The 21,968-nt window shown below is 41.5% G+C and overlaps 1 protein-coding gene and 1 pseudogene across 1 annotated transcript in view; one reads left to right on the forward strand and one right to left on the reverse strand.

Moving 5' to 3' along the window:
* Window positions 1-14,008, reverse strand: part of LOC128114052 (solute carrier family 5 member 4A-like) — a 50,150-nt gene extending 36,142 nt beyond the window's left edge. The window contains exons 1-5 of the mRNA XM_052743922.1: window positions 13,841-14,008; window positions 13,099-13,170; window positions 10,966-11,070; window positions 8,340-8,399; window positions 6,212-6,316 (exon numbers count right to left, since the gene is read on the reverse strand). Coding sequence (XP_052599882.1) covers window positions 6,212-6,316; window positions 8,340-8,399; window positions 10,966-11,070; window positions 13,099-13,170; window positions 13,841-14,008 — 510 coding nt within the window. The remainder of the gene's footprint in view (window positions 1-6,211; window positions 6,317-8,339; window positions 8,400-10,965; window positions 11,071-13,098; window positions 13,171-13,840) is intronic.
* A 4,707-nt stretch (window positions 14,009-18,715) lies between these two features.
* Window positions 18,716-18,833, forward strand: LOC128115065 (uncharacterized; annotated as a pseudogene).
* The last annotated feature ends 3,135 nt before the right edge of the window (window positions 18,834-21,968 follow it).

The following is a 21,968-nucleotide window of genomic DNA, read 5'->3' on the forward strand; positions in this document are numbered from 1 at the left end:
TATATTTTATAATATATATTATATAACAACAATTATATAATATATCTCAATATAAATGAGACCTAAGACAACTGAAAAGCTTCTGTATGACAAAGGACACTGTCTTTCAGACAAAGCATCAGCCTACACAATGGGAAAAGATTCTACACACCTGATAGAGGACTAATAGCTAAAATATATATAGAACTGAAAATATTGAACATTAAAAAAATAAATAACCCAATTAAAAATAGAATGCAGATTATAACAGAGAGTTATCAACAGATGAGGCACAAATGGCTGAGAAACACTTAAATCCTTAGTCATCAGGGAAATGCAAATCAAAACTACTTTGAGATTTCATCTCACACCAGTCAGAATGACCAAGATCAATAAAACAAGGACAGCTAATGCTGGCAGGAATGTGGTGTAAGGGTAATACTCATCCATTGCTGGTGGGATTGTAAACTTGTACAACCATGATGGGAATCAGTGTGTGGGGCCCCTGGGAAACTAGGAATAGATCTACTTCAAGACCCAGCTACACCACTCATGGGCATACACCCAAAAGACTCTATATTCTACTACAGAGACAAACCATGCTTGTTGATGCTCTATTCATAGTAGCTGGAAATTGGAAACAAACTAGATGACCATCAACAGATGGCTAGTTAAAGAAAATATGAGATATTTAAGCAATGGACTATTACTCAGCCATTTTAAAAAATAAAATCATGAAATTTGCAGGTAAGTGGATGGAACTAGAAAAAAAATCATCCTGAATGAGGTAACCCAGACCCCCCCAAAAAAACCAAAAATGGTATGTATTCACTTTTATGTAGATATTAGCCATTAAGTCTTTGATAAGCAGACTATACTTGCTATAATCACAGAGGTTAGGTATAGAGTTAGGAGACTAGGAAGGAAGGATGGATATCCCTAGGAAGGGGAGATAGAACAGATTTCTATGTATGATTAAGGGAGAATGGGATGAGAAGATCAAATCATTTATGCCTTCTCCCAGGAATACTGCTTCTAAGCTTCCCCAGGAAAGTCCTTAACATACTACCCCTCCCACTTTCAGGGAGATATCTGTAGCAGAATATTATTTTAATGTGTATTACTTTATGCTACATTTGTTTAACTCTGTGAAGCTGTGTTACCATGCCTGTCTAAAACACCTGACAATCTAATAAAGAGCTGAACGGCCAATAGTAAGGCAGGAGAAAAGATAGGTGGGGCTGGCAGGCAGAGAGTAGATATAGAAGGAGAAAACTGGAGTGAGAAGAGCAAGCTAGGAGCCAGAGAGGAAGAAGGGCTCCAGGAACCAGCCACCCAGCTACGCAGCAAGCCACAGAGTAAGAGTAAGATTTACAGAAGTAAGAGAATGGTGAAAAGCCCAGAGATGAAAGATAGATGGGATAAGTTAAGTTAAGTAAAGCTGGCTAGAAACTAAGCCAAGCTAAGGCTGGGAATTCTTAATTAAGAATAAACCTCCAATCCGCAAAGATGATCCCACCTTGAACTGCTGGCAGTGGTCTAGAGGGTGCCTGGACTGGTCTACTCTGGTGACCAGTCTAGTGAATAACCTAACTGTCATCATAGAGCCTTTGTCCAGTGACTGACGGAGGCAGATACAGAGATCCATGACCAGGTACCAGGCTGAGCTCTGGGAATCCAATTGATGAGAGAGAGGAGGGATTCTGTAGGCAGGGGATGCTGAGATCATGATGGGAGGACATGTAGAGATGATGGACCATACTAGTGGAAGCCCATGAACTGTGGACTGGTGGCTGTGGAGCCCCCATGGGACTGGACTAGGCCCTCTGGATATGAAAGATGGTTGTTTGGCTCAAACTGTTTGGGGGGCACCCAGGCAGGGGGATCGGGATCTGTCCCTGGTGCATGGGCAGGTTTCTGGGAATCTGGTGCCTGTGGTGTGACACCTTCCACAGCCTTTGTGCAATGGGAAGGGGCTTGGACCCGCCTAGGCTCAGTGTGCCGGGCTCTGCTGACTCCCCATGGGAGACCTTTGATTTGGGGGATGTGGGGATGTGGGGTGGCTTGGGAGAGAGGGCTGTGGGTGGGAGGAGGGAAGAGGTGGGGTCTGTGGGTGGTATGTGGAGTGAATAGAAAATGTCTTAATAAAGAAAAATGAAAAAAAGAATAAGCCTCCATGTGTATTTATTTGGGAGCTGGGTGGTGGGCCCCCTAAAGAGCAAAAGAATAAAATAAACAACAGATATCCTTATCTACTTGAAGGTTTTCCTTATACCTTGGAGGTTGTGAGACACATAAAGAATCCAGAAGGCTCTTTATGAAGTTCTGAAATATTCTTGAAACATCTGCTCCATACTTACTCAGGAACAAGATAACAGAACAAAGTAAATGTAAAAGGTCAACAAGATTCAGTGGCTATAGGAGTTGGCAGATCAGATTACAAGCCTCTTCCTACTAGACACTCAAGTGATTATGTGGCATATACAGCAACAATGTTAGATTAGCTGAAGTTACCTCTGCCCTACATAGGGGCTTATCTTGATGGGCAAAGAATGATGTGGAAGGATAATAAAAGAATGAGGTTTGAAAAGTTAACTCATGCAGAGCCACTGTGGTGTCTTATGAACCAGGAGCAAAAGAATGCTAGGATAAGACCTATAAGTAAATTCTATAAAGATATAAAATATAAACATTGTATTATTCCAGAAATGGAATAATAACTGCAGCAGCTTTGGCCTGAGTTTTTTCTTGGGTGCTCTGACCATTAAGAGTTAATACACTACTCAGATAATGACAATCTCCCAGGGCTGGCTTGGAGATATTCTTTCTGTATAGTGTCCTTGAAGCCACAAAAGCTGGCAGCCTGAGAATGGGCTGTCATATGCCTCTAGATTCTTAAAAATTAGGTTATGGGTTTATGAGTGAAAATGATTGTAAAAAGTTACTCTGTTTATCAATGATGACTAAACTTAAGGGAAAATGTAAAAGATAACTCAGTCTGTCATAGTTTATCAATGATAACTAAACTTGTGACCCCAGATGTACAAATGAAATAAGTTAAATATATGTTCAAAACCAAAAATGACATGATTTATGTTTTGGAACAATATGAACTTATCCCTGTTCTCTGAGGTCTGTACAAATAAAGAAGCACTCGTCTGCTAATCAGTCAGACTGGGAGATACTTTGACAACCAATGGCCTGACTTAATCCTCCCTCACCAACTCCTTACCTCTCTCTGGGACCTGACCACCACAGGGGGTGGCCCCCAGCAGTTGTGTGAATAACCAACCACTGTCTGATTGTAATTAAGGGCCACTCTGTAAGATGGAACCCATACCCGATACTTCTAGGTTGGTCAAGAACCTGAGACTACATATTCCTAGGTCATAGGGGAAAACCAAATACTAAATTCTCCTAATGAAACATACCAATAAAATGACTCCTAACAACATTATGCTATACTTATAAATCAGTGCCTTGCTCAGCCATCATCAGAAAAGCTTTCTCCTGTAGCAGATGGGAATAAATACAGAGACCCACAACTGGACAATGTTGAGAGAACTTGAAAAAAAAAAGAAGGGAACTGGAGACTTTGGAACACTCCATCCTAAATGGGAGTTGCCCATCAAATTCTTCCCCTCAGGCCTCAGAGAACTCTGAAGAAGAGGAGGAGAAAAGATTGTAAGAGTCAGAGGGGATGGAGGACACTGAGGAAACAGGTCTTCTAGACACAATAGGACTGACACATATATGAACTCACAGAGACAGAGGTTGCATGCACAGGACCTACACAGGTCTTGGCCAGAGAGGGTCCCAGTGCTGATTGGGAACTGGACACATGAGCCCACTCCTAACCCATAAGCTACCTCCAACTGGTAACCACTAACAAAGGAAAATTTGTTTTCATGAATGGAGTCTCACAGGGTATACAATCACACTTAAGGGCAGGTCCCATGCCCAGTGGTAGATGGCCAAAAGAATACAAACTCAATGGTATTGTTGGAGGGCTTTTTTCTTTTTTCTGTTTTGCCTTACAACACTTCATCTGAGCATTATTTATTTACTTTTTCCCTTACAGATCTTTTATTTATATATTATGATTCCCAATTGTGTTTCAATGGGTTTCCTGTGTGTGCAAATGTGTGTGCATCAGCATCTGTGTTATTTCTTGTGTGTTTTCTTTTCTCTATTTTCTATTTTGTCCTATTCTGATTTGTTTGTTTTTATTTTATTTTTCTTATTTTCTTATTATTATTATTCTTATTATTTTAGATGCCTGTTTTATTCCAGTGAGAGAGAAAATAAAGGGTATGAGTGGGAAAGTGGGAGCATTGGGGAAGCGCTGAGGGAGTGGAAACCATAAGAATACACTGTGTGTGAAAAAAATCTATTTTCATTAGAAATAATAAAATTACGTGTGGGAAAATTAACTAACTAGTTAAAAATAAAGTCATGAAAAGTCTTGAGAGAAAGGGAAAACAATGAAAAAGAAACATTTCTAATAAAGAGGAATTTTAATGACATGGGATTTTCTTTAACTAAAAGAGACCATTTTGGAACAATTGCTAATAACTCAGTAAATTAGTAGTTTATAGCTATGCTCATTTCCCAGTGTTACTGTTTTCCAGAAGAGCAGCAGTACTTCTTGGAAGTGTGAACTGAAATACTTGGGGATTTTGGGACATCATGGCCACTAATGAGTCTCAATATCTATACTCCTGGAGGTTGAAACCTGGGATGGATCTTTTCTCAATCCTGGCAGGGGAGATTCTGAAAACTTAAGATTGAAATCTTAAGGTCTTATAATGATTAGTTTAATAAATAGCCAGGATAGAATTGACTATCAATGGGTATGCATGTATAAACAAACATGTCTAAGGTTAATTATTATCATTAATATCACTCAAGACATAACCTTGTAGGCACAAAAGCACTGCTGGACACCATCAGCTGATTACAGACACACGTGGAAAACACTCACGTGCACGTGAATTTCTTGAACAACACCCAGCTTACCTATATTCCATTCCTTATTTAACCACCCAGAACCATGTACCCCAAAAGGCCACATCCCTCAAGGGTTCCTTTAACTTATGCCCTTCAGTTTCATCACACACTCATGATCTTTGGAACCATAAAGCTGTAGATGTCTGAGAGGATCTCAGAGATTAGCAAGTCCTACCCACTTTTAGAACACGTGAATACAAAGTCTCTGGCACCAAGGAGGTCTTCTGTTTCTTCTAACCTTCCCACCTCGGGGACTGTTTAATCAAAACGCCATTACCAACTCCACCTGGCAGGAACCAACACATTTTCTGATTGTTCAGGGCACACCTTCTGCTTATGTACTCATAAGTAGCCAAGTATTAACGTGTAAATCCTCATCTTCTTGGTCTCTGGTAACACCCATTGCTTGGGAATCTTTGTTAACATTAAGCACCGCTCAATACAGGGTAAAAATGCTCACATGGCTTTAGGACAGCCCATCGCATCTGGGCCCAGCAGCTGGTTTACTTGTAACAGTAACTCAGCCCAACAGAAGAGCAACAGCAAAGGCAACTTTTCTGCCCTGACCACTGATACACATGCCCTGGCTATGAGCGCGGATGTCTTCCTAGGCATTGACACATATGGATAAATAAGCTACTCTCTCTGTCTTCACGTGCTGCTCAAAGTTCAAAAGCCTGTTACCTTTCATCAGAGATAATTTCCAAGGAATAAATTATTTTAGCCACTCATTTGTGATACAGGTTTTACAAGGGCAGTCTTCGATAAGGCAAAGTTAAGTAGGCTTAATGATACAAAGTACTTTCCTTCTTATTTGATCATTAAACTGAAAAGAAAAGTGTAAGTCAGCTGGTTCAGAGAAAGTTACTGTTCAGCAGGCAAGACAGAAGCCAAGAGGCACCTGTAGGAAGCAGTCAATATTCCTTGGGTGACTGAGATTGCTCTGGCCACACCTGTTTTTTAACACATGGAATGCTTTCAGAGAGTCAATCTACCCTCTTGTGGTTCTCATGATCTGAAAGTCTGCTGCTCTAGGCATGTGCATATCCTAAGCATTTTCCCACCCAGGAAGATATCTGAGAGAAATCCCAAGAAGTTTGAGGCATCTCGTTTTGACCCTTCTAGTGCTATTCACAGTCTATTCACACTAGTGTCTGATTTCAGCAGCTGGCCCCAACAGGCCAACTGTGGAATCTCCAATGCCAAGAGGCAGGGAACTCACTGAGATCCTCAAAGCCACGCAGATGAAGAGGGAGAGGACTGATAGGTAGATCTGAAGCCTCTTCCCACCAAACCGCTTCCTGAGGTATTCTGGCATGGTCATCACCTGCAGAGACAGACGTCAACAGGAATTCACCTCGAGCCTAGTGCATTCAGATGATTTTACATTTGCTCAATGACTTCAGGTAGCTAAGCAGTATGCAAGACATCTTGGGGATACAGATGCTAGAAAGACACAATTCCTCAGTAGAGTGTCAATTATGAAATAAACTCAAGCACCAGAGGCAGAATAACAATATCTTCCTGGCTCTGATGTTTACTACATATTATGACACTTTTGGCAAATTACAGTCTCTAAACTTCCTTTTTCTTAAAGTAGTTTAGTGCAAAAGTATAAAGTACCTACGGTATTACCAAATATCTGTATGACACTCAACAAATATTTTTATTATTATTACTAGTAATGCTGCAGTACAGCAAAAATAATACTTGTAAATAATAAATTATAATATAATCATAACAAATTGATTATTGAGTATATTGTAAGATACATTAGATTATGTATTTACATGATTTCCTTTACTGAAAATAAGATTTACAAGTATGAACTTAGAGAAAAATCTTAACTTTTATTACTGAAGTAAGAGATTGCTCACGGGACATCTAGAATAAGTAATGTAGCTTTCTGTGTTTTTCAGAGTGATTGGGCTCATTATTTAATCTCTTCAGATATAAAAATATGTTAATAAACACACACACACATCCTTTTGGTCAAAAACAAGAAGAAGGGTTCTTAGTAGACCACCTTAAATGCCCAAGTGAAACTTCATAAAATAGAAATCTATTCATGACCTTGAAAAGATCCTTGAAAGCCCTGCACCTCCCATTTCCAAGAGAATATGGAATACTTCCAAGTTTAATTAAATTTATTTATTTTTGTGTATACATGTATACAAACAAATACACACACACACACACACACACACACACACACACACACACACACACACACCAAGGTTTGCAAGCGGCGTTCAGAGGAACACTTGCAGGAACTGATTTTCTCTTTTCGACACATGGATCCTTGGGACTGAATTCAGGTAATCACACATGGCAGCAAGTGCCTTTACCTACTGAGACAGCTGCCTTATCCTAGGACACTCTTTTTTAAATGGTATCATAGTTTTAAAATTTTAGCCATTATACTAAGTAAATAATAACTTTATATCATTGTAATTTTTATTCTATGGTTATGAGAGCTTGCCTACATACATGTCTGTGTACTATATGTGTGCCGTGCCTGAGGAGGTCAGAAAACAGTGTTGGAGTCACTAAGATTGGAGTTACAGACAGATGTTACAGTGTTGGAGTCACTAGGATTGGAGTTACAGACAGTTGTAAACCACCCCATAGGTGCTGGGAACTGAATCTGGAGCCTCTGCCAGAGCAGTTATACTCTTAACCATTGAGCCATCTCTCCAGCCCCTATATCATTGTATTTTTAGCACACTTTAAGTATGTAAAACAATGGGTTTCACTGTGTTATTTTCACACGCGTGCAAGCAGACTTTGACTGTCTCTTCTCTATTACTTTCTCTTGCACAATCCCCTCTTCCACTGCTCACATCCCTCTCCCCAGGTAGGGAAACACATGGAACTTTCACAACTGTTCCCCACCCCCACTGTGCCTACTGACTCCTCTACCTCTCATCACTCTTCTCCACATAACTCTCTAATTAGCCTTAATTTTAACTGAGCTCCAAATACTCCAGGAAAGAAAGATTTTCAGCTTCCATATATTGATTCCATCATCCAATTTTTCTACCTGAAGAATTCAGTCTTATCCCCCAAGACCAGATTACCACTGAAGCACTTCTCCCAAGACATGCCTGTGAGTCCAGCTTTGCTCCCACCTTGGACTTACATCTACCACAGTGATCACTGGGCAGAGGAACCACTGACTTTTCACCTGGTGACCAACACATTGTGTATTGGGGGACCCTATGGCCAAACAATTTGATATTTTTTTCTGTATATTATCAGCAATGGGACCAATGAAGAACAAGTACCCGGGTTTCATGATTTAACATAAAGAACAAATGGGTAAATAAATAAATACATCAGATACTTACCCCTGCCTTGATGTAGATGGGGACAAAAAACCACCCCAGAACCAGCAACAAGAGAAACGACTGTAACAAACCAAGGGCAGCGTGAAGTTAGAGTTTGGCTTGTGACTTTGTAATGTCATGACCTCTGAAGCTCGAGACAAGCCAACCCCATCACTTTCCTTAGCTCCTGTCTAATGTAGTATTACACAATATAATATCTACTATTTGTCAAAACAAGCAAAAGATAAATTGTTTTGAATTCACCTGACTAAGATAAGATTATACAACCTTTGTCAAAATCAATGGTCTTAGATGGGAGAATTACCCATGAGTGTCAAGGCATTGAGAAAAAAACTGAGGAAAGAAAAGAACATCCTCAGGTCCCTTTAAGTCTTACCAAATATAGCTATCGATATAATCTAGTATTAAAGTGCAGATTTTATGACATCTCCATACATAACATAAAGAACCGCTGTTCTTGCCACAACTAGTGAAGCTGGTCTCATGAACAGAGTTATCAAGGTCTTATATAGGAAGGATGTGAGCTTTATTAAAATTAAAGAAATTCAAGTTCAAAACTATAAAAAATAGATGTCTACAACATGATAGTGATATACATTGGGTTATAGGTTGTTTTCTTCATGCCTATGGAGGAAGCTTCGTTGTACAGTTCATGGCACTATCCGATCAAATCCCAGGCCACAAGGCATATCAGGGCAAAGCCTGGGTAGGAGCCTGGTATTTCTGAAGTAAAAATAGGCAAAACCAAAACAAGATGACCTTCAGCATTGGAAAGGCAGAGGCATTTATGAGTGACGCAAGGTCACTTCCAGTGTCCATCAGGGCAGTTTGCTTAAAATTGCACTATAGTCCAACTTTGTCTATTCTACCAATATACACTTATACAAGAACATTGGAAAGGGTAAGATGGGGCCTGTGGGATAGCTTAGTTGGCCAAAGCACCAACGGCGTAAGCCTCACAACCAGAGTTTAATCTCCGGAGCCCATGTTGGGGAAAAAAGAACAGACTCCTGAAATGCGTGCTCTGACGTGTGCTGTGGAGAACAGTGAAAAGGCAGGCTCCTCATGAGCTGTGCATGATGCTCTCACCACTTGCCCGGCTGTGTGATAGAGTGATGTGGGTGGAGGGAAGCCATGTTCTCTGTTCTGAAGAACTTAGGGTCTAGTTAAGGGATGCAGCATCTGTAGAATGATAATAGGTTGGTCATGAAGTCCTGTAGGTTTGGTATGTCATCTTTCAAAGCTTTCATTCCTTACCTCTGTGCCACTTCCTGCCAAGACCTCACTTGGGTTTCTACTCATCCTTCTGGCACAAGCATCTGTAAACCCTCATGGTATGTGCCAACAACCCTTATTGTCTGCGATGGATATACCTCCTGTGTGATCTCTCTGGTAAAACGATTTTTAAGAATTGCCTATACAGCCCAGTCAATTCCTCTTCCCTCTCCATCTTTTCCTGTGCTCCTCACTCCCGCTCATTATCTAATTTATTATTGGGGTGTGTGTGTGTGTGTGTGTGTGTGTGTGTGTGTGTGTGTGTGTGTGTGATCTGCTCAGTCCATTTAGAATTGCTGGAATGTATATGTGTTTAATGCTGACCACTTGGGACTGTTCAACCTACCAGGAAAAAAGGCACAGGGAAACATTTACATGGTGTGACCTCTCAATGTGGCAAATGCTTCTGCCTCTGTGCCTTCCACACCGTAGTTAGAGCACGCTTGTCTGCTCCACTTGATCATAAACTGTGTCAAGAAGGGGGCATTGCTCTTCCTGTTATTTACTTATTTACTTATTTTGAGACAGGGTCTCATTATGTAGTCTGGCTGGCTTGGAACTCACTAGGTAGACCAGATTGTTCGCCAAATCACAGAAATATGCCTGCTGCTGCCCCTGTCCTGGCCCCTGGCCCTGTCCCTGCCATCCAGTGCTAGGATTACAGCCCAAATGCCTGAGCTACTTATTAACCTTTCAGTGGGTCTATGGTGTGCACACATAGGTGCAGAGGCCCAAGACTGATTTTGGGAATCCTGTTAAATTGCTCTTACACCTTATTCTTTGAGGCAAGGACTGTTAATCAAACCAAAAGCTCACAGATACAGCTCTTCTTACTAGCCATCTTGTCAAATCCCTTGTCTCCACCACTGAGGCTGGAATTACAGGTGGGCTGCCATGTCTCCTCAGTGTTCTAGTGGGTTCTAGGGATCTGAACTTCTGTCCCCTTGCTTGTGTGGCAAGTGTATTCACCTTGGAGCCTCTCCCCTGCATGTTTTCTTTGACTTACTCTTTACTTTTGCTTCAGGAATGAACAGAGTGTGACATCAGCAAAGAGACATAAGAGCTCTAATAGTCACAGGGACCAAGTGAGAGTGAGGCTTGAACTGAACAAAAAAAAAAATCCTTGGTAGGAATAACTACTTATGAAAAGAACGAAGCTACAGAAGTGCTCAAGGACAAACCAAGAGTGGTCTAGTTGAGGGGAAAATAAAAACTAGAACAAAGGGAGTACATTTGATACAGACTTCCAGAAAAACCGGAGATATATACCCAATTGAAAATACCCAGACATGGACTTGACTTAAAAGAATATATGTGTGTGTTCTTTATATATATATTTGCTATCACTTACATGTGATTCAAATGCTGTAACAGCAATTCCTGAAGCTGCACCTGTCCCAGCTAGGCCCACAAAGTGGCCACTGCCAATGTTGCTTGCAAACAGAGAGGCAGCCATCTACAAGACAAGCAATTAGACTAAAGTTAGATTCAAAAGACTGAATTCCTCTCCTTGGGAACAAGTGAGTGTTGAGATGTTTTGGTTGCTGCTTCTTGGAGCAAAAACAGCAAACAATTGTGCATGGACAAAAACTTTCTGTTACCAGTTATTCTCTGGCCTATGAGCCAAGAACACTTTCACACTGTGAATAGTTAAAAATGGTTTCTAAACATCTGAAGAGTGAACTGAAAATTTACAATTAGGTGAAATATAAAATTCAGTGCCCGTCATACTTGTGCTGGAACACAGCCATCACTCTCCTATGCCACAGCATACAGATTGCAGGTGCTTTGTGTTGCAGTGACATTGCCGTGTGGTCACAATAGACTCTGGCCTTTAAAGCGCAAGATACTTACAATTAGGCCTTTTACAGAAAACCCCAATGAACCCCGCCTTATGGAACCGTCAGTGTGTCCCTCTATGCATTCTGTTCGCAGCCTCAAACTTCCAGGTCTCCTCCCAGTGCTTGACTCTTACGTAGTAACAGACTCCAAAGTTGCACCATAGAGAATTCCCTGTTCTCCCAGCCATAGCACCGTGTTCCCATTAGTTACATTTTCCCCCACACTGATTCCTGTCAATAAAGCCAAAGATGAAAAGAGCTCTTCAATGGGCAGAGACGAGTGCTAGTCTTAAGAACAGAATTAGATATGAGATCCTGCAGGACTGTCATGGCCTTTGTTCTATATCCCTCTTTACAATCACTCCTTGCATGAAGGTGTTTGGGATCAGGGAGGGATGGAGCTGGATTGCGACTCTAGGATTAGTTGAGAATTGCATGTTTCACAAAAAGAGCAGCAGGAATGTGGTGGTATTGTGTTCCCCAAAATATTGTGTACCCTAATAAACCTATCTGGGATCAGAGAACAGAAAAACCACTAGATACTTAGGATAGGCAGTGGTAGCACATGCCTTTAATCCTAGCATGCCAGAGGCAGAAATCCATCTGTTCAAGGATACAGCCAAGCATGATGACTCACGCCTTAAATCCCAGAAAGTGAGCCTTTAATCCCAGGTAGAAAGCAGAAAGGTGTATAAGGCCCGAGGACCAGAAACTAGAAGCATTGGGCTGCTTAAGCTTTTAGGTTTTGAGCAGCACAGTTCAGCTGAGAGCCATTCGGATATGAGGACACAGAGGCTTCCAGTCTGAGGAAACAAGATCAGCTGAGAAGTTGGTCAGGTGAGGTTAGCTGTGGCTTGTTCTGTCTCTCTGATCTTTCAGTGTTCACCCAATACTTGGCTCCAGGTTTGTTTTATTAATAAAGACTCTTTAAGATTCATGAAACACAGGAAGGCTATGCCAGGTTGATTGTGTGCCCTGAGTAAATCTATTCCTACTATCACCACCAGATTGGTTAATTCCATTTCCTTTTATGGTATTTAGACAAGGCAGAAAATCTGTTGAAGGTAACATTTTCTGAGCACTCACTGTGTGTCCAACCCAATGCTGCCACTGTAGATTCACAGAGGAACATGTTGCCTCTACTACAAATGAAAAATCTGTCTGAGGGAGACGTATACCAAAACTCAGAAACAATATCTGGTAGGCAACTGTCCTAGAGAATCACTGTCAACATCACCACAGGGAACATGGCCTGCAATCAGTGTGTAGAAAAGAAGAACATGATGTTCTAGGCAGGACTGGAGTGATTAGTTAGCAAGCTGACACTGGAGAGAGAAGATAATTTCCCAGAGATGAGCATGGTTAGCTCAGGATTGGGAGCAGAAAAGGAATTCAGGGAGCTAATAGAAACTAAGAAGCTTTTTCATGAGAACCAAGGAGAGGCACATGAAACAGAACTGAGGTAGGTCTCCTGCAGCTAGACTAAAGCTGCTCTCAATTGTTATATGTTATAATCTTTCTGGGATCCCAGGTCACAGTCTTGAAGTGGAGGATTATTATAGGAAAAAAAGCAAGTTGGCAGGTACCCCTGCTGCCACCCTGAGTTTTCTATCAACGTGTATTTCCAGAAACTTCTGACTCACCGGCCACCAGGTCATAGCTCGACCTGCCAGGAAGAAGCCTCCAACAGTGCTTCTGTTTGTCTTCAACATTGCCTGAGCAGAAAGGAAATCACTGCAAAGTTAGAAACAATAGGTGCACCCCCAAGAGCAAAGAGACTCCCCAGCTGCTCCACACAGCATGCTGACATTGATATCACAGAGAGACATGCTTTTCTAGATAGAGTAACTCAGCATCGGTTTTTAATGGACATGAAAGTCATGATTTAGTAATGACTTGGAGAACTTCAAGAAACTGTATTTGAAAACCTGATATTTATTTTAGTTTATGAAAACAATGCTAGGCATTTCTAAAGCTGTCTTTGGAAGAAGATTTTGAGCTTCAAACTGGATACTTAAAAAGGAATGATCAGAATACAAATGATTCAATCTTCTTACTCAATAAGTGAGAAAGTGAATAAATAGCAAAGGGAAGTCATTAAAATGAGACAAGAGAAATGGCATTTGTGGTTTTGATGCCAGGTTCTGGGCATGCCAAGCAGAGCAAGCACCCGACCCTGGTTCTGTTCAAATAATGGACTTGCTGGGAGAATGAATTCATTCAGTGCTAACGTTATTCATGCCACACACAAGCAAATTATTCAGACAGAAAGACAATGATACTTGGGAAATCATTGCCTCAACTCATTATTCTATATGTCTGCCATGACGTGTTTCCCCTGCAATTTTTGTGCCCTCCCAGAAATCTCACTGGACTTCCACATACCCATACTCCAATAGCTATCACCACCACGAAATAGATGACAATGACAGAGATGTCAGCAGCATTATTGATGTTCTCTGACAGTGAAGACAGTTCTGAGCTGGAAGTGCTGGTACTGGAGCTTACTGTGCTGGCCATGGCTGTAGGCAATGCTGTCCCCATTGCAAGCATTGGCACTTCTTTATATAGAAGTATTATGTTAATGATCAGCCTCGGGTAGGTGGGAAAAGATATCAGAGCCAGCTTCTGTCCACAGGAGACCTTTAAACCTCTCCTGTATGTTCAGGCTCTCGCCTTACAGTGACTAGTTCTGGCTTCAGTGGAATTTGGAAATCAAGGTGAGAATCCAGAGATGAAAATGAGAAGTGGAGATTGAAAATGATGTGAGAAGTATTTAAGAAAGAAGAGGGTATTTAAGACAATTGACTAGTACAAGGGAACACAAAGGAGAGATTAAAGGAAGACAAGGGAATGGAGACATGAAAAGAACAGGAGAATGTTAGCTAGGATACATGGTATCCTTGCCAGACATGAAATTCCTAGCAAAAATTGTCCTTTGAAATGGAAATTACCCAGAACAGGTGGACTAGGTGGAGGTCACAGGCCACATCAAGACCCCAGCAGCCTGTGTAGAAAGGGAAAGTTACTCCACCCTTACCTATGCAGAGTGTGTGGACAAGGCTGGGAGGTGAGTGAGTCAGAGGTGTTGAAGTGTGAATGAACCTACAGCCATGTGCTGGTGATCCTCATGGCCCAGCATCCTGGATACTCTGAAGACACCTGCTTGGCATCAGAAGTACCGTCTCGGAGCATTCTTCTCCATGGTTGTACATTTAAAATGCATGACATAAAACTTACCTCTGTCCAAAGTAGAAGCTGGCAAAGGTTTCTCCCCTGTTCTATAGGCTGTCTCTTCAATTCACTTTCTTTTCTCATGCAGGTGTTCTTTAATTTCTTGAGTTTCCATTTGCCTGTTGCCACACTATTTGGCAACTTCAGAAAGTCTTTACCTGGGTGTTGTATGGGGTGTGGGTTCACATGGGTCCATGGAAGCAAGCACAAAGGAACTTTAAGGATGAAATTTTGCCTTTCCAGCTGCAGGGGGGATCAGTCTCTCTGGACTGACTCTGTCCCTTAGCAAAGGGCTTTTTTATTGTTATCCAATTTACACCACTAGCAAGTTAATTTCCATATCCCAAAACCTCTTATCTAAGCTCCCCAGAGGGACAATGACAAATGCAAATTCTCAGTTAAGGAATATCACAATTTTCTGGGTTATTCCCCAATCAAGTTTTACATAGGCTTTGCACCTTTAGAAAACTCTCAGACAAGATCCACATAGAAGGTACCGGACTCAAAAGGTATCAACCACAAAAAGACAGATTAAAGCTAGGTGCTAACACTCCAGAATCAAATTAGCTGCAGCTCTGCAGGATTTTCCCCAACATAACCCCTTTTTTTATATGCAACAATTAATTAATACAGATTATGTAGTTTTAAAGCATATACAGCTTTTTCTCTACCTTCTGTTTTACAATGTTATGTCAGTAAGCCAAAACACATTTTAAAGCCAATATGGTTGTTATTGCTAGCACAAGAATCACACTTGCTAAAACAAGAAATCTATTAAAATGATTTACAGGATTGAATGAGGCTATAGGATCTGCAAGGCCTTCGTAACATCCATTCCTGTCATATCAGGTAACTTTTTTTTGCAAGTTTCCTTAATTTCTTGCTGTAAATCTTAAATCATTTGAGAAGAATTAGGGTGGCCCATCAAATGCATCTTAATCCTTTCCCAGTCATACTTGCTTTCACTAAACTTTAAAGGTGTAATGCAATAAGATGTAACATTCCAATTACATTTTAATTTTATCTGCTCCTTCAATATTTCTAACTGATCTCCCAACAATATGACAGTTTGTCTCAAATCAGCTAATTCATTATTAACTACCTCATTATCTGTTTTATTTTGTTCAGTCCAAAGTTCTGTTGAATGTTTATGCCAGTCTCTAACAAACTCAGCAGTTGGAATTTCTTCATGAAGGGCCACCCTGGCTGTTCCAGCAGTATCAGTCAGTGCAATAATTCCCATAATAACTGCAATAATCAGTCCAACCCTTCAATGTGTTCTTCTTGATATTCTTTCAGCGAGCTTCTGTACCAGGATCATTGTAGGTGAGTCTTGCCATGGCCTTGACAAGTTCACCAGTATGCAGATTGCTGGCCTTGCTCTAAGAATGTATAAACTTTCAGAGGTTAAGTTTAAAGACATACGAGAATTAACAGAGGTATGAGGGGACAGCATTCACGAGTGATGCTGTAATCATTAGGGTGCCATTTTACAGGTCTCTTTAGTAGCAAGCAAATCATGGAACACATGCCATAAAAGGATGGCTTTGATTTGGTCTAAAAGACAAAGTATACTTATCATCCTTAATGTTTAACTTTCCTTCCCACACTTTAAGAGGGTGGAAAGCACTTGCTAATTTCCACAAGTTAGTCTGAATTGAATTGCCAAATTGCAGGAGAGAACTTGATATTCTAACTCCATGCCATTTGGATAGGTTCATTAACAGAATTAATTTCTACAGTTCCATTCAAACTATACCCCTGCCATCTTAACTCTAAATGAGAATATTTTTCTTGAGGGGAGCCATAAGGGCTCCAATCAATGATGTCTCCATGAGAGATCCTTTTTCTATTGGGAAGTTTTTCTTTTTAATTCTTTTTGAAAGGGTATACGGTGGTGGTGGTGGCGGCGGTGACTGGCGCTGGATACCGCGGGTATATGGTACTAATGGCTGGCACTGGATACCGTGGGGGCCGCAGCAACGCTGGATGCCGTGGCGAAAGCGTCACAAGTGGAAGAATCACGAGCCATGGTTACCAGAGTCAGAATGGGCTTTATTAGAGAGAAGTGGGGATAGGACAAGAGAAGTCAGGCCTGGCAGAGAGGACACAGAAAGAGAGGGGTGCAGAGAGACAGACAGAGACTGAGAGAGCGCGTGGGCGAGCACGTCTGGCTTTTAGGCTGGGACGCAGTCCCCTGCTGATGATGTAATAAGGCTCCAGATGAGACCCCTGAGCTGGGCGTATACAGAATCCTTACACTTTTTCCTTCTCTTTTTTCTTTTTTTATTCTTTGTCTCAGGAGCGCTCGTATTTTTAAACATGCAGTTAGTCTTTTAACCTTTCTCATTTCTGAATCAGTTTCATCTGATGAAGGAGGAGAGTTATCTCCAGTATCTTGGCTCTCCTCACTTTCGCTGCCCTCCAAAACAGCATTCCTATTGTCCTGGGAAGGAATATTCTCCTCTGCTGACTGACAGTTTCTAGCCTGAATGTTTTTCCTTTTACTTTCCTGTTCTACTTCAGATCCAGCTTTCAGTGATTCCTCGCTCTGCAACTGCTCTAGAGCATTTGAAATTAAATTACATAAAGACCAAATTTTCAATTGCATGGGCTCTCCTTTCTTATGAGCTCTCCTCATAGCTCTCAAAACTTGCTTTCATACCATCAGTTTTAACTGAACATGAGGAGTTGCCTGAAACCAATGACGATGCCATTTAATTAATACCAAAAGCGCAGTAAGCCATATTTCTTTTACTTTCACTCCATTTCCTTTGAACAGGCATTTTAATAACTGCACATACTGTTGCTCCTGAGATGGGAAATTTCCCATAACCCTGCCAATCCTGGAGTCCTCTTATCCTGAGAGCAAGTTTTCCTCCAGTCCTTAAAATGTCCAGATCCTCTGTCCTTCTTCAAGCCTGCCATTAGCGAGGCAAATGTTGTATGTTGGGTGTGGGTTCACATGGATCCTTGGAAAGAGGCACAAAGGAACTTTAAGGATAAAATTTGCCTTTCCAGCTGCAGGGGAGATCAGTCTCCCTGGACTGACTCTGTCCCTTAGCAAAGGGCTTTTTTATTGTTATCCAATTTACACCATTAGCAAGTTAATTTCCATATCCCAAAACCTCTTATCTAAGCTCCCCAGAGGGACAATGACAAATGCAAATTCTCAGTTAAGGAAAACCACAGTTTTCTGGGTCGCTCCCCATCTAAGTTTTACATAGGCTTTGCACCTTCAGAATAATCTCAGACAAGATTCACATAGAAGGTACCGGACACAAAAGGTATCAACCACAAAAAGCAGATTAAAGCCAGGTGCTAACGCTCCAGAATCAAACCAGCTGCAGCTCTGCAGGAATCCCCCCAACACCTGGACTTGTATCTTAAATTGTCTTTTTTCCATTTTCCTCCAGTAGTTTCAGACTTCCATGTCTTAGGTTAAGGTCTTTGATTCATTTGGAGTTGATTTTGTGCAGGGTAAAGGAGATATGGATCTAATTCCATTCTTCTAAATGTGGATATTCAGTTTCTTCAGCGTCATTTAAAAAAATTTAGTAACTTTTTTTCCATACAATATATTATGATCATATTCTTTCCCCTCCCCCAGCTCCTCACTGCTCATTCCAACTTCTCTACCCATCCAACTTCATGCTTTCTCCCTCTCTCTGTCTTTCCATCTCTCTAAATGAAGAAGAAGGAGGAGGAGGAGGGGGAAGAAGAAGAAGAAGAAGAAGAAGAAGAATCAGGAAAAATAAAAAAATCAGAACAGATATAAATAAATAAATAAATAAATAAATAAATAAATAAATAAATATATAAATAAATAATAAACCAGAGCCCATTGTCTCTTGACCAACTACTCGTGGGCATGAGCCTGCCCTGCAATGTGGTTGACATACTCAGTGACAGTCCATTGGAGAAACTCCTTTTCCTTCCCAGCAGGTATCAATTGCAAATAGCTTCACAGTTAGGAAGGGGACTTGTGTCTATTTCCCCTTTTCAGTGCTGGGATTTTGTCTGGACTGCTACGGCCATACCACCCTGAACATACCCAGTCTCATCTGATCTCAGAAGCTAAGCAGGGTCAGGACTGATTAGGACTTGGATGGGAGACCGCCTGGGAATACCAGATGCTGTGCGTAGCAGTCCAGTGACTGGGCAAATGAAAAAGGTTTGCAGTCATGGATCCAAGAAACCTTGGTACAGGGTCCCAGATGCAGAACGCTAGGAGAGCCTGTTTCATCACGGAACCAATGCTGGTTTTAGATGCGGCGCTTGTTACCTTGCAGGAAAAGCCACAAGGCACAACAAAACCCAATATCAGCAAAACCCAGTATGAGCGTTTTATTGGGGGAGGGGGGGGACGGTGGACAGAAGAGAGCCTGGGCAGGCCTGTTGTACAGACATGTGAGAAGGGAGAGAGTGGGATAGGAGGAGAGACCACAAGTGGGTGGGGGGGAGAGTATGCGACCCACTTTTTAAGGATTTCCCTGCACATGCACACGTGGGCTTACAGAGCTACACTACACATGTGCAGATTGGGTGCCCGTGGATGACATAAGACATAAGGCCTCTTGCTTGGCTACTGAACTGCGCATGTGCAGTCATGCAGCTAGGGGAGTGGCCAGGAATTCTAACACGGACAGAGGAGACTGGGCTGGTGTACAGGATGTGCCTCTTGGTCTAAGCCTGGAATGATGGGGGTAAATCTGGCTTGATGGAAAGGTTGGATGTTTACAGGGGAAGGGTCTGTTGGTTGGAAGCTAGGTAGTGAGTTTCCTGGCAGAAGCCTAGAGGTACTAGAGATAGGTTTTGGTGCAGGTTGGGGAGTCCAGAGTAGGCTGGGGCACTGGATGTGAGATCTAGTCTAGATCTGGCAGTTAGAGAGTAGATGTGGATGGGGAGGTTACAGTGACTCACTAGACTAGACCCTGGAGAAGCAAGTGAGAGCTCTGGCTGGGCAAAGAGGTTGGATGCAGTGCAGAAGGGACCTGTCACAGGTAGGGTAGGTTCTTGCAGAAGCCTAGACCATGGTTGCAGTGAAGGTGGAGGATGTCCAGAGTATGCCATCTCACTCACTGGATGTGGAATCTGGGACAGATACAGTGGGCTGGGGAAAAGTTGTGGATGGGAATGTCAAGGAGAGTCACTAGGCTAGAGTCTGGTAAAGGACATGTGAGAGATGGCCGGTGAAGAGGTTGGACGCAGTTCAAAGGGCCCTGTGGGTGACCCATTCATATGTTTTTAAGGAAAATTCTCACTGATTTACCTGAATGATCTAAATGATCCAGTTCCTATTCCTTATGGTCAAGCTGTGACATTCTGACACACTTCATCTGTTAGTGAGTCCACTGAGGCTTCTTTCCCCTTCTGGATGAATTTTTCATTTCTGGTATTGTTTCAGTTTAGTTTTTCTTCAGTATTTCAGTTTCTTTGTTGAATTCTTTTTTCAAATCTGTCTTAGGGTTTCTATTGCTGTGAAGAGACACCATGACCACAGCAACTCTTATAAAGGCAAATATTTAATGCTGTGGCTTGCTTACAGTTTCAGAGGTTCAGTCCATTATCATTGTGGCAGGGAGCAAGGCAGCATGCAGGCAGACATGATGATGGAGTTCTACATCTTGATCTTCAGGCAACAGAAAGAGAACTGAGCTTCTGAGATCTCAAAACCCACCCCTACAGTGACACATTTCCTCCAACAAGGCCATACCTGCTCCAACAAGGCCACACCTCCTAACAGTGCCACTTCCTATGTGCCAAGCATTCCAACATATGAGTCTATGGGGGCCATACCTATTCAAATCACCACACCATATTTAGTCTACTACTTTCTCTCTCTTCTCTGGATTCTTCTAGATGTCTTCTAGATGTCTCATATCTTGAATACAAACCTTCTTCAACCATACCTTGGAGCAGTCATGTTCTCAATTTATACAGGAGGAACTTGGGAAAATTGACTGCAGTTGTTTGAATAAGAATGACTCCCATAAACTCAATGATTTGAATGGTTAGTCACTGGGAAATGGCATTGTTTGAAAGGGTTAGGAGGTGTGGCCTTGTTGGTGGAAGTGTGTCACTGGGGGTGAGCTTTGAGATTTCAAAAGCCCATGCCAAGCCCAGTCTCTCTCTCTCTCTCTCTCTCTCTCTCTCTCTCTCTCTCTCTCTCTCTCTCTCTCTCTCTCTTCCTGCTGATCTGGGTGTAGAACTTTCAGCTCCTTCTCCAGCAACATTTGTGCCTGCATGCTGTCATGCTGTCCTCCATGATGACAATGGACTAAACCTCTGAACTATAAGTAAACCCCAATTAAATACTTTTTAAATAAGAGTTGTCGTGGTCATGGTGTCTCTTCACTGACTTAGACACTGACCTGCTGTGGTGAGGCTGAGTAGGGCAGTCAACCCCACAGTGTCCACAGTTTGGGCAGCATCCTGGCAGTGGGCAAGGCACTGAGTGGTTCTTTGCCTAGTGGTTAACATTGCCACAGTCCACATGGAGTTGCTTGTGCCTCATTGTCTCTTTTGGAGGTGACCTTAGGGTTGCTGCTAGGAGCTAGAATTCCTGTCTACCATGGGAAGTTTTTTAATTAAACATTTTAAATGCCATATTCAGCAGATCTTCAAGGAGTTTGAGGGCCATCATCTATTAAGTATATCTGATTTTAAATAAAATTTTCTTCTGTTTAGTTACTTGTTTCAGGCTTAACCTTGAAGATATATACAGAAGGCTAAATAAAGCTTGTCCCTGTAAAATGAATCATATCTGTAACTAGCATGAATATAATCATAGTTCTGAACACAGTAAAGAATTTGATCATTTATAAGGTAACTTACCATTAATTTGCATGTCTAAATTATCTTGAACAGTTTATAAGAAGTTAGTAGCTTTTATAAAATTAAGATTTTACAGTTTCATCCCTGTTAAGTTTGAGCAGTAAAAATTGAAGATTCAATTTAATATCCTTTAGCATCAAAATAAATCTTTAAGCCATAGTATAGCCCACAGAGAGACTGGAAACTTTACTGGTCCTTTCATAGTGAACCTTTACAGAATATCACAGTTTCTTGTATGACTCAGTTTATCCAAACAGCTAAAGCTTACCAAAGTTAGCAAGGACAAAAAGGCTAGACGTACATCTTCAAGTCAATTATTGTTAGCCTGAGCAGATCTTAGGAATTTTTTACAGACACACTTTATTTATCAAACATTTGTTGTTCCTTATCTAAGATTTTCTAGAAGCCTGGTATTTAACACAATTAGAAAAAACGTAAGTGG

This window comes from Peromyscus californicus, unplaced genomic scaffold, assembly GCF_007827085.1.
Source record: "Peromyscus californicus insignis strain IS unplaced genomic scaffold, ASM782708v3 Scaffold_19__1_contigs__length_69161282, whole genome shotgun sequence".
In the NCBI taxonomy this organism is placed as follows: Eukaryota; Metazoa; Chordata; class Mammalia; order Rodentia; family Cricetidae; genus Peromyscus; species Peromyscus californicus.